Genomic DNA, 12633 nt, shown 5'->3' on the forward strand with positions numbered 1-12633 from the left:
AGCCCTGGGGGGGGGCAGTGGGATTGCCTAGTGGGGAGTGCTTAGAGGCAGGAGGGCAGTGAGGTACTGGAGGCATAAGTGTGATGGCCTGGGATTCGGACTCAGAGGCTGAACCTGAGGAATCCCAGCCTGCACAGGAGTCCCTGCCTCCAGAACCAGCTGAGCCGGGGCTGGGGCCTGAGCCTGAAGGGTCCTCACCTGTGCTGGATCCTCAGGTGCAGGCATCAGCTGAGTCTGCTCTGGCTCCTGAGGTGATGGAGGACCCATTGCCTGCAGGTGCTCCACTCTCAGCCCCGTCAGAGGAAGCTGAGGTTGCCTCTGGGTCCGGTAACCCTCCAGCCTCTCCTGAGCTGCAGAGGCTCAGGGCAGAGCGGCAGAGGGAACTAAGTTCCTACAGGAGGAGTGCTTGCCTCCAGGCCAGGAGAGGCGAGTCACCTGTGGACCAGGGCCGCCCTATGCCTTGGGGCAGATAAAAGCCGGCCAGCCCCAGTCCCAAGTTGCGGGAGCAACATTGTTGGTTGCTAGCTCCTGCCTGCACCCTGTCCTGATCTTCTGCCAGAGTTCCTGATCTCACCCGACTCCCTGCCTTGGACCCCGCTTCAGCTTTGATGGACAGCCTCCATATCGCACCCTCAACCTTGGACTGGGCTCGGACCTCGCCACACAGTTAACCCTCGGGACCAGCACAATAAGTGACTGAAAAGCTGGCATCACCAGATCAAGTTCATCGGTGTTCATAGAAACATAGAACTGTAGAGTTTAAAGGGTCCACAGGGGTCATCCAGTCCAACCCCCTGCAATGCAGGAATCTTTTGCCTGGTGCTGAGACTCAAACCCACAACCCTGAGATTGGAAGTCTCTTTTGTGTGTGTGTGTGCTGAAACAATGAAGTCTCATTGTTGTCTGATAGATAGTTTTAATGGGATTTTGAATGAACGTGCATTTAATTGTTGCTGTTTTGAATTTTATCTCTTTTCCTTAGTGGGTCATGTTCTGAACAATGCTTATTACGGGCTAGAGGGCAGTGGGGATGAGTTTTTGGAACCAAGTGTTGCGTTCGCAAAGTAAAGGAAGGATTGAACTCTGATTAATAAGAATACACACAGAGACTTGAACCAGCAAGACTCTGGGAAGGGTGCGTATAATTGTGTCTCTCTGTGCTTGTCCGTCCGATCCTCGCAGCCCCCAGCCCAGGCCATTTTATTCACAAAAGAACTTTTTACAGAATGTTCGTAAGAACCAATCAGATTTCTTCTGAGCGTTTCCACAAACCCACGTGGGGAGAAAGTTAAACCACTAAAACTAATTAAGCACAAATATTTCTGGGGTAAATAAGTTGAGAACTACAAAGAAGAGTATCTGGCAACCCCGGAGGTCATAGACAATCAGTACACATGATCAGGAGGATGGCCAGGAGGATAGCAATCAGTGAGATCTGTTTCCTGGCCCTAAGATTAACATCCTAAGATTAATATACATTAGAGAGCTACTTCAAATAAGCTTGCCCACAATCTTTATGGCCCAGGATGCCTGCCTGGCGAAGCAACTGCTGAGCTGCTGTGTACGTGACATGTGAGGGGAGAGAAATGGGCAGTAGAGTCAAAAGGGCATGAAAAGGCCATGAATGTAGAATCTTATGGGATTTAATCAGAAATTATCGTCAATATATCAAACCCAGTCAACACAATTCTTTCATCATGGACACGATGGCTTGATGTATATTTTATAATTCCTCATGGTAATCCCGTCTGATCCCTACAACCAAGGAGATGGGGACCTGAAAAAGTTTGGGAAAGCATGTTCTCCCTAACAGAGAGCACGTGTTGCGGTGGGGGCCAGAAGGCCACCCCACTGTTGCTGGGCGGATACATTTGGATGGCCACAGGCAGTGATTGGATAATTCGAGTCTCTAGGGAGATTTTGATGTTGCCAATTTGAAGGAGGGATCAAAGGTTTTAAATACTGGACACGTAGCCTTGGGCGTCCTCTTGGGCTGCATGCACCGGATCACCCGCCCACCCTCCCTGAATTGGGGGCATTCTTTGCTTTGCCCTTGCTATGCCTGTCATGGGGTTGCCTGCTTTTGGGGCAGGGGCCTGGTAGGAATTTTGTCCATTTGGCTGATTGGCTGGTGCCATTTGGTTTTTGCCTACTGCGTAGCAAATCGTCACAACTTGTAAGCTTGGCAGTTAAGCATTGGTTAAAATTGGTTGGTGGAGGAGTAAGTGCCTACCCCTCCAATGGTGGTGCTGCAAGGGAATTCTGTTAAAGGAATCCAGGGGCTTGCCATTCTTTCATCCAAGTCCCTGGCATCGGGCTTGGGTCCAGAGCGTGTCCAGAGAACGTGTCCAGAGGAGGGCAACCAAAATAATCAAAGGCCTGGAAACGATGCCTGATGAGGAACGGCTAAGGGAGCTGGGCATGTTTAGCCTGGAGAAGAGGAGGTTAAGGGGTGATATGATAGCCATGTTCAAATATAGAAAAGGATGTCACATAGAGGAGGGAGAAAGGTTGTTTTCTGCTGCTCCAGAGAAGCGGACACGGAGCAATGGATCCAAACTACAAGAAAGAAGATTCCACCTAAACATTAGGAAGAACTTCCTGACAGTAAGAGCTGTTCGACAGTGGAATTTGCTGCCAAGGAGTGTGGTGGAGTCTCCTTCTTTGGAGGTCTTTAAGCAGAGGCTTGACAACCATATGTCAGGAGTGCTCTGATGGTGTTTCCTGCTTGGCAGGGGGTTGGACTCGATGGCCCTTGTGGTCTCTTCCAACTCTATGATTCTATGATTCATGCAAGCCCCCGGGAGCATGTGGGTGAGAAGTGAGGGTCTGATGCCCAGCTTCATTTCTCCCTAATATTGTTTTCCCTGACCGGCTTCCGCTGGAATCCGGAAGTTAGTTCTGTCCCTGGGGGCAAGGACAGATAGTCATAACCAAGGCCTAAGCAACCACTCACGTGTGTGTATTTAAATAAAGTTGTGGCCGAAATCATGCTAAAAACCTTAAACAAAAATTGATGTGTGAAGTGTGAGTTTATTTGGGGTGGCTTGCGGACCTTGACACGCAACCTCTGTTCTAGATTCTCAGGCATACGGAGTGGGCTATTTTGGCGCTTACTTCAGGAACATGGAGGGTGAAACCAAAGCTGATATTTGGTCCTGCGTGGTGGCTTTTCCTCTCAGGTAGCTGCTGTAGCAGGAGGCGACTGGAGGCAGATGGAGGAAGTCTGCCAAATGAGGAAGTCTACACGACTGGCATGACCCCAGACAGAACTGACTTTCCTTCTTCTTCCTGCTATTGTTAATGGGAGGAAATCTCTCACTGGCACTGCGCTGTGTTGCGGTAAGCAAAACCCACCAGGAACTGTTATCAATCCAGAACTGGAATCAGGCATTCACTACTGTCATTGTATGCAATATAAAATGAAAAACTCACAACTTTGGGCAGCAACCCAATGCACGTATTTAGCACAAAGGGACTTTATTTTGAATTAGTATGAGATTCTTATGTAGCTTGAAATACTGTTTATAAGAGGCGGGAACCAGACTGGTTTTCTCAACTAATTTTCTTAAAAGAACATGCAGGGGAGCTTATCCCACCATCGCTTTTTGTTCTATTTTGCAAATTGCAGCACACTGGAGAACCATAACAAAACACACAGTTTCAGATCTCTAATGTATAATTGTTAAAATACATGACTGGAAACAATTGACGAGCATTAAAATCAAGCCAAAAGTAAAAACAACTATCTAATGCAGCTCCTTCCAAAATCCAGGGTGGGTGGTGGGAGGTTATGAATTCTCAAAAGTTATGAAAGTTAGGAATGAAAACCATACCATGTCTAAATCTATTAGATGTATTTTCCACGTATCGTGCGTTAATTTTTCCATGAAACTGAGATGTCAAACTTGCTTGTGCCAATTTTCAATAAAAGAAAAACAGAGGACCTTTTGCTGCCTGCAGCCAAGAGGAAACTAATGAGATTTCCAAGAAGGAGTCTGGGGGCAGGGAAGAGCAAAAGGAGCTGCTTACAGGATGATCTGGTTACATACCGTAGTTTTCGCTCTATAGGACGCACCGGACCATAGGACACACCTTGTTTTAGAGGGGGGAAACGGGGGGGGGAATTCTCCCCCCTCTCTGCTCAGCGCCCCTTTAGCGAAGCGGCAGGAGAAACGGAGCCCCTTCCATTTCTCCTCCCGCTTCGCTGAAGGGGCGCTGCGCAGAGAGGGAAAACGGTGCAGCGCCTCTCCAGCGAAGTGAAGCCTGGAGAGCAAGAGGGATCAGTGTGCACCGACCCCTCTCGCTCTCCAGGCTTCAGGAGGCTATCCGCAAGCCTTCAGAGCGCTGCGGGAACTCCCGCTGTGCTCCGAAGGCATGCGGATAGCTGCCCGAAGCCCCTGGAGGCTTCAGGCAGCTTCAGCAAAAGCAATGCGAAGCCTCTGGAGCGCAGAGGGAGCCCTCCCTCTGCGCTTCGGAGGCTTTGTGTTGCTAGCGCTGAAGCCAAGGAGCCTGCATTCGCTCCATAGGACGCACACATATTTCCCCTTAATTTTTGGAAGGGAAAAAGTGTGTCCTACAGAGCGAAAAATACGGTATTTTAGAAATATGATCAAAGCTAGAGGAACAGGGCAAAACCACCACATGTGGAGGTAGGATCCTCATTCTGAGCATCCCTTCCTGCACTCAGGTGATAGGGATGGGTTAATTTTACTGGAGTGAGTGCTAGTGGTAAATTAGTTTAAGACAGGCTTTGCTCACTGGGGCTGAGATTGTCTTGTGTGGTGCAGCGGTCCAATGGGAGCCCCAGGCTGAATCAGAAAAGCTTTCTCCCAGACCTGTCTCAGGAAAAAATACTCTCTGAAGGGAAGACACAAGATCTACCCACCCGGGAAGAATGGCAGATGAAGCTGATGGACTACATGGAATTGGCGAAAATGACTGGCAGAATCCGAGACCAGGGAGAAGAGTCGGTGGAAGAAGATTGGAAAAAATTTAAAGTATATTTACAGAAATACTGCAAAATTAATGAATGTTAGTAGAATGCTGGAATGAAGTTATATGGTTTTAGCAGAAATGTTATGAAGAATTAAGCAAAAACTGATTGTTAATGGGCCAAAGTGGAAAATATAAAGTTAGATTGTGTTAAGATAAAGTATAGAACAAAAATTGAGAAAGATGGAAAGGATTTGCTGAAATAGCTAATTGAACTAGAATACAAAAAAGGGAGGTGTGAGGAGGTCGATGAAACAAGTAAATGAATGATAAAGATATGGAAATATTGGATGTGTTTTTAAATGTTTTTGTTTTTCTTGTTGTTTTGATGTGATGCTTTTTTCTTTTGTTTTTTTATTTTTGATGTATTGTTTGTTAATTTTTTTATTGTTCTTTTTTCTTTCTTTTTCTTTTTTCTCTTCTGTAACTATCAAACTTTTTATTAAAAAAAAAAAATACTCTCTGAAGACCTGGAAACCACATTTCACATTCAACAGTATCTAATGCAGTTGTGAGACCAGCCCCTTCCTGCAGGTACGGACTGTATCTCTGGCACTCATTTTCTAAGGTTGTTGATGGTCTAGGGAAGCCCACCATATAAGCTATTTGCTTTAAAAAAAACACCTATAGGTCTGGAGCACTGTTAGTCGATAAAATGACTTTTCTTCTTTAAGTTCTCAAGGTTCTTAACTTGGCTCAAGGTTGTCATCTGAACTAGCGAGATGTTTAACTGAGAATCAGTCACAATCAGTCCATCCTTTGGAAAATAAGACTTTAGAACCGTCTTGCCCCAAAATGGCAGCTAGACATTTGTGGTGATTCGAGTACAGTGGTACCTCAGGTTCAGGTTACATGCGCTTCAGGTTACAGGCTCCGCTAACCCATAAATAGTCATCTTTCATTAGAGACCTTTTCAAGCATTATCTTAAGAGCCACTTCAATGTTCTGCCACAGAAGTTAGTAAAGAGGTGGGCAGGAGTTACAGTACAGTGGTACCTCAGGTTACATACGCTTCAGGTTACAGACTCCGCTAACCCAGAAATAGTGCTTCAGGTTAAGAACGTTGCTTCAGGATGAGAACAGAAATCGTGCTCCGGCGGCACGGTAGCAGCAGGAGGCCCCATTAGCTAAAGTGGTGCTTCAGGTTAAGAACAGTTTCAGGTTAAGTACGGACCTCCGGAACGAATTAAGTACTTAACCCAAGGTTGTTGTTGTTGTTGTTTAGTCATTCAGTCGTGTCCGACTCTTCGTGACCCCCTGGACCAGAGCACGCCAGGCACTCCTGTCTTCCACTGCCACCCGCAGTTTGGTCAGATTCATGTTTGTAGCTTCGAGAACACTGTCTAACCATCTCATCCTCTGTCATCCCCTTCTCCTTGTGCCCTCCATCTTTCCCAACATCAGGGTCTTTTCCAGGGAGTCTTCTCTTCTCCTGAGGTGGCCAAAGTATTGGAGCCTCAGCTTCAGGATCTGTCCTTCCAGTGAGCACTCAGGGCTGATTTCCTTAAGAATGGATGCATTTGATCTTCTTGCAGTCCATGGGACTCTCAGGAGTTTCCTCCAGCACCAGAATTCAAAAGCGTCAATTCTTCAGCGATCCACTTTACTACTTGGATGGCTGTATCCAGCAAGTGATGCTTGGGGAGTACTTTTTGGCCCCATGGAGCCTTCAATGTGGAGTTCCTCAAGGCTTAATTGAGGTCTTCAATGTTTTTGAGTCCACAGCTCCCTTAACCAAGTACATTCCTTCTGTGGCACTCCTGTGGGGCTCAGGAGCCCAGTTATGTCACCCCTTGCCAGCAGAGTTGGCTGCCTCTCGCCCTTTTTCAAACACCCTCCCTTGTGGAGGGTTCCCTCAGCCTCCTCTCCCCTCTCCTTGGGAGTCCTCTGGGCAGCTGCTGCTGCCATCCCTGGTCTCTGAGCTGCCCCACCCCGCCCCCCATGCCAAAGAGAGGTGCCTCCTCACACTGCCCCACAGGGGCCTGCGGAGAGGATGTCCCCACCAGCCTTAGTGGCCGAACAGAGACTGGCCAAAGGTGAACATGAGGCCAGCACCTTACCTTGGGAGGCAGCAGGAGAGGTAGCAGGCACTGCTGGGCTTGCATGACAGAAAGGCTCCCCTTCAGCACCAGACACTCAACTCCCAGGCAGGCCTTGTACACAGCAAGCGCAAGAAAGGCCAGTACTAGCTGGCTGGCCTCCCTCTTGTCTGTCCTTTCCCAACAGCAAGGGCTGGAGGCGGAGGAGGAGGAGTTTGGATTTGATATCCCACTTTATCACTACCCGAAGGAGTCTCAAAGCGGCTAACAATCTCCTTTCCCTTCCTCCCCCACAACAAACACTCTGTGAGGTGAGTTGAGGCTGAAAGACTTCAGAGAAGTGTGACTAGTCCAAGGTCACCCAGCAGCTGCATGTGGAGGAGCCGAGATGCGAACCCAGTTCACCAGATTACAAATGGACCGCTCCTAACCACTACACCACACTGGCTGGCTGGGCTTCCTCACCCACTTGCTTGCTTATTCCGAAGCCACCTCAGCGCCTGGCAAACAGCACCCCATGGCCAGCCCCAGAGGTACCACTTGCCTGGGGAGCTTATGGCCAGGGCTGCTGCAACAAACAGCCACGCAAGCCTTTGAGAGGCAGAGACACAAAAGGGCATCAAAGGATGGAGAGAAAGTTGAGGGACAGAGGTCAGTGTTGCCTGCGGCACCCCTGACCATCACTCAAGGCCACGGCACACTGGTCGAAAACCCCCATAACACCTACATGAAACTGCTGAGTGGGGTGACACCTGGCTTGAGAGCAGTACATGTGAAAAGGATCTAGGAGTCTTGGTTGACCACAAACTTGACATGAGCCAACAGTGTGACGCGGCAGCTAAAAAAGCCAATGCAATTCTGGGCTGCATCAATAGGAGTATAGCATCTAGATCAAGGGAAGTAATAGTGCCACTGTATTCTGCTCTGGTCAGACCTCACCTGGAGTACTGTGTCCAGTTCTGGGCACCACAGTTCAAGAAGGACACTGACAAACTGGAACGTGTCCAGAGGAGGGCAACCAAAATGGTCAAAGGCCTGGAAACGATGCCTTATGAGGAACGGCTAAGGGAGCTGGGCATGTTTAGCCTGGAGAAGAGGAGGTTAAGGGGTGATATGATAGCCATGTTCAAATATAGAAAAGGATGTCACATAGAGGAGGGAGAAAGGTTCTTTTCTGCTGCTCCAGAGAAGCGGACACGGAGCAATGGATCCAAACTACAAGAAAGAAGATTCCACCTAAACATTAGGAAGAACTTCCTGACAGTAAGAGCTGTTCGACAGTGGAATTTGCTGCCAAGGAGTGTGGTGGAGTCTCCTTCTTTGGAGGTCTTTAAGCAGAGGCTTGACAACCGGGTTTTGGAGTACGTTATCAGCATGGACAGTGTTCTCAAAGCTACCAGCATGAGTTTGACCAAACTGCGGGAGGCAGCGGAAGACAGGAGTGCCTGGCGTGCTCTCTTCCATGGGGTCACGAAGAGTTGGACACGACTAAACGTCTAAACAACAACCATCAGCAATATGCTGGTGACACACAGCTCTTCTTCTGCAGGTGATGGCAGTGGTAGACCGTTGTCTTTCCTCAATAACTTTGACTAGATGAGAGTCAACAAACTGAAGCTCAATCTGTTAGGTATTGAAGTTCTCTGCTATGTCCACCCACTACAGTGGTACCTCGGGATGCGAACGGGATCCGTTCCGCAGCCCCGTTCGCATCCCAAATAGAACATAAGACACGACAGCGCATCTACGCATGCACGGGTTGCGTTTCGCCACTTCCGCGCATGCGCGTGACATCATTTTGACCGTCTGAGCATGCACGAGCAGCGAAACCTGGAAGTAACACGCTCCATTACTTCCAGGTCACTGCGGAGCACAACCTGAAAGCGCTCAACCTGAAGCGTATTTATCCCGAGGTATGACTGTACTTAATACAATCCAGATAGGACTGAGGCACGATTAGTGAGTGATTCCCTAGATTAGATGGATGGGAGTTTGCCTGCTCTTGATGGAGTTACACTCACTCTGAAGGAGCAGATCTGTAGCTTGGCGGTACTTCTAGATCAGCGGTTCTCAACCTGTGGGTCCCAGATGTTGTTGGACTACAACTCCCATCATCCCTGAGCTCTGGCCTTGCTAGCTAGGGGTGATGGGAGTTGTAGTTCAACAACATCCGGGGACCCACAGGTTGAGAAAGGCTGTTCTAGATCCTTTGCTGTCACTTGAGACTCAAGTGCCCTCAGTGACATCAGTTCCTTCCATCAGCTTTGCCTGGTGGTCCAGCTGCGTCCCTATCTGGACAGGGATAGCCTAACTTCTGTTGTCTATGTTCTGGTAATCTCTAGGTTACATTACATGTTATACATAGGCTTGCCTCTGAAGACGGTTCGGAAACTTCAGCTGGTGCAGAATTTGACGGCCAGGTTGCTCACCAGGGCAAGATGGTTTGAACATATTACACCAATCCTGGCCAAACTCCACTGACTGCCAATTAGTTTCTGGGCGAACCAGAGCAACACACGGAAACGCCATTTACCTTCCCGCCGGAGCAGTACCTATTTATCTACTTGCACTTTGACATCCTTTTGAACTGCTAGGTTGGCAGGAGCAGGGACCGAGCAATGGGAGCTCACCCCGTCACGGGGATTTGAACTGCTGACCTTCTGATAGGCAAGTCCTAGGTTCTGTGGTTTAACCCACAGCGCCACCCGCGTCCCAACTACTCTATTACGAACTTTAAAAATGGAAAGCGTCATGCTGGTGGTCAACAATAGAGGTTTAAAGACTTTCTCAAGGTAAATCTTTTAAAATGTAGTATATACACTGACAGTTGGGGGACCCTGGCCTGCGAGCGCTCCAATTGGAGAACAGCCTTTACCAAAGGCGTCATGGGCTTTGAAGACGCTCAAACTCAGGATGGAAAGGAGAAACATGCTAAGAGGAAGGCACGCTTGGCAAACCCTCACTGTGATCAACTCCCGCCCGGAAACCTATGTCCCCACTGTGGAAGGATGTGTGGATCCAGAATTGGCCTCCAAGGTCACTTACGGACTCACTGTGAAGACCGTGTTCATGGAAGACAATCTGACTCAGCTACGAGTGATTGCCGAAGAAGAAGAAGAAGAAGAAGAAGAAGAAGAAGAAGCTTAGAACAAAACATAATGGACTCAACCCACTACTAGTGTGACCTTTAAAACATACCGTATTTTTTGCTCTGTAAGACTCACTTTTTCCCTCCTAAAAAGTAAGGGGAAATATGTGTGCATCTTATGGGGCGAATGCAGGCTGCACAGCTATCCCAGAAGCCAGAACAGCAAGAGGGATCACTGCTTTCACTGCTCAGAGATCCCTCTTGCTGTTCTGGCTTCTGAGACTCAGAATATTTCTTTTCTTGTTTTCCTCCTCCAAAAACTAGGTGCATCTTGTGGTCTGGTGCGTCTTATAGAGCGAAAAATACGGTAATTCTCATTCACTGGACAGAATCGAAAACAGATTGACATCAGATTTCTCTTGCCTTAAGTTTGAGAAAAAGGAGCTAAAAATCTTAGCCCCATGAGTTTCCATGCTCCTCTCCTGCTTATTTCCGCCTCTCTTTCCTCTTGATTCTTCTGTGATCAACTTCAGACTGAAAATTACTGGCGTTATAGAACAGGGGCCCCTTGTCCTTTCCTTTGGAAAGCACTCGTTGACTGGTGGAATTACAGAAGTAACTACACAGAATTAGGCTGTTAAGATGTTTCCATTCTGGCCAAATGACAAAAGTTCCTTACCTAAAGATCTCCCTTTTCCTTACCTCTTCCCTATATATCCCCATGTTAAACAGAAGGAGAGTGAGAGAGAAATATATTTTCCATACATCCCCATATATGTGCCCACGTTTCTATAAATAGATTTCGTCCGGGAAAGAAAAGCAGTTGGGGGAGGCAATGTCAATTGCAAACACAGCTAGCAGGGGAGAACGGAGGCTCATTTCCACCTGGGTCAAAAACCCAGTTTGGCAAAAAAAACCAAAACAAAAAACCCACGGGCATTTGGGTACACACAAAGGCTGGGAGCCTCAATGATGCCCTTCCGCGGCAAAAAAACCTGGCTAGCCCCCAACCCACCCCGGCTCTGAGAAAAGGGTGAAGGCAGTCCGTGGCGCCCCATCCTTTGCTATTTCCATCAAAGATTAAGTTTCAAAGAAATTCAAAACAAGCCAAGAATAAAAACAAAATCCAGACAAGTAACCGGAGCCTTCTCACGGGTTTCACACCAGCACCACCAAGACCAGCTTGGCAGCGATGCACTTACCCATTTTTCCTGGGAGTAAACTCCACTGGCCTTAGTGGGGCTTAGTTTTGAGTAAAACACGTGCAGGGTCGCGCCTAAACAGCAACCGGTTCGCGGCGGGGTTTGGAAGGCGACACGTAGGGGTGTCAAATAGAATCAAAATTGGGAGGGGAGCAGGTAAACCCCGCCCTGCATAATCGATTACAGGATGATGTGCACCCTCAGCCTTTGAATGGCAATGCCCAGCAACTTTTATGGGGGCAGCGAAGACCCCCCCCCCCACGGCTCCTCGGAGTTGGCTCCTATGCCACACACACCATTTGAAAGGCAATGCCCAGCAACTTGGGCGGGGGGGGGGGGCTCATATATTTGTCTGGAGAGACTGAAGTGACCTCGGCCCCTCGGAGTCGGCTCCTATGGCCACACGTGCCTTGCCGTCTTCACGTAGTTCAGCAGCAACACGTGTCTTGCCTTCTTCCCAGAGTTACGCCTGGCGCGCGCCAGATGTTTACGCTTTCTTGCAGGATCCTGGCAACGCGGCGCTATACCAAGAAGCGGCACCGAGGCAGCTGGCATCCACACACACAAACACACACACACACACACCCCAGCTTCCGCCATCCTGCTTGCACAAAATCCCCTGCCCCACAGCTCGGCTGCTCGGACTTACCAGAAGTCCTCCATGGCTCTGCTTGGAGATCTCCAAACGCGAAGATGGTGGAGCACACAGGCTGCCCCCCTCCCTCAGTTTGGGAGAGGAGAGGGATGGTCTCGTCTAGCCGAGGAGCGCGCACTCCCGGGTCTGGCGCGCTCCTCTCCTCTCGGCTCCTCCCGATTCATTTCCATTTTTCGCAGGGAGGGTCACGTCGGGGCAGAGGGAGGAGGAAGGGCGGGCGCGGGCATATTTGGGGCGAGACACTGCCTTCTTCTCACACGCGCTGGCAGGGCTTGTTGTTTATAAAGCGCTTCTACGCCCCAGGGGCAAAATCAGGGCGAGGCTCTCCCGGAATAAGCGAGCCCAAAGCCCCCTGGAGGCCAGACAACGGTCGCCATCACTCACATCTTCGGTTTCTTCTCAACCTCAGTAAGCCAGAATTGGAAAAGATCCCGTAGAAACAGACGTTTTCTAGGGTATGCGCGCTGCTGGTGCCTGGCTATTTGCGCCCTCGACTAATCGCTTGCGCACCACACACTCGCATTGCTAACAGTCTTTGAGTACAGTGCTTTTTTTCAAATACAAAAGAATATGTTTGGCACGCAAATCGTTTTGAACGATCCTGTGAATTGTCTCAGCCTCTTAAAAGTTTTGATTTCAAGTACACCAGAACCT

At 48.9% G+C, this 12633-nt stretch overlaps 1 protein-coding gene across 2 annotated transcripts in view; it reads right to left on the reverse strand.

Annotated features, from left to right (window-relative positions):
- Positions 1 to 12368, reverse strand: part of LOC310667480 (stimulated by retinoic acid gene 6 protein-like) — a 51902-nt gene extending 39534 nt beyond the window's left edge. Inside the window, exon 1 of one of the 2 annotated variants that reach the window (XM_083419976.1) lies at positions 11974 to 12368. In XM_083419976.1, coding sequence (XP_083276102.1) covers positions 11974 to 11987 — 14 coding nt within the window. In that variant the 5' untranslated portion in view covers positions 11988 to 12368. The remainder of the gene's footprint in view (positions 1 to 11973) is intronic. The other variant, XM_083419975.1, reaches the window with a different exon arrangement.
- Positions 12369 to 12633: the final 265 nt, after the last annotated feature.

Source organism: Podarcis tiliguerta (genome assembly GCF_965153285.1).
Source record: "Podarcis tiliguerta genome assembly, chromosome: 17".
NCBI lineage: Eukaryota > Metazoa > Chordata > Lepidosauria > Squamata > Lacertidae > Podarcis > Podarcis tiliguerta.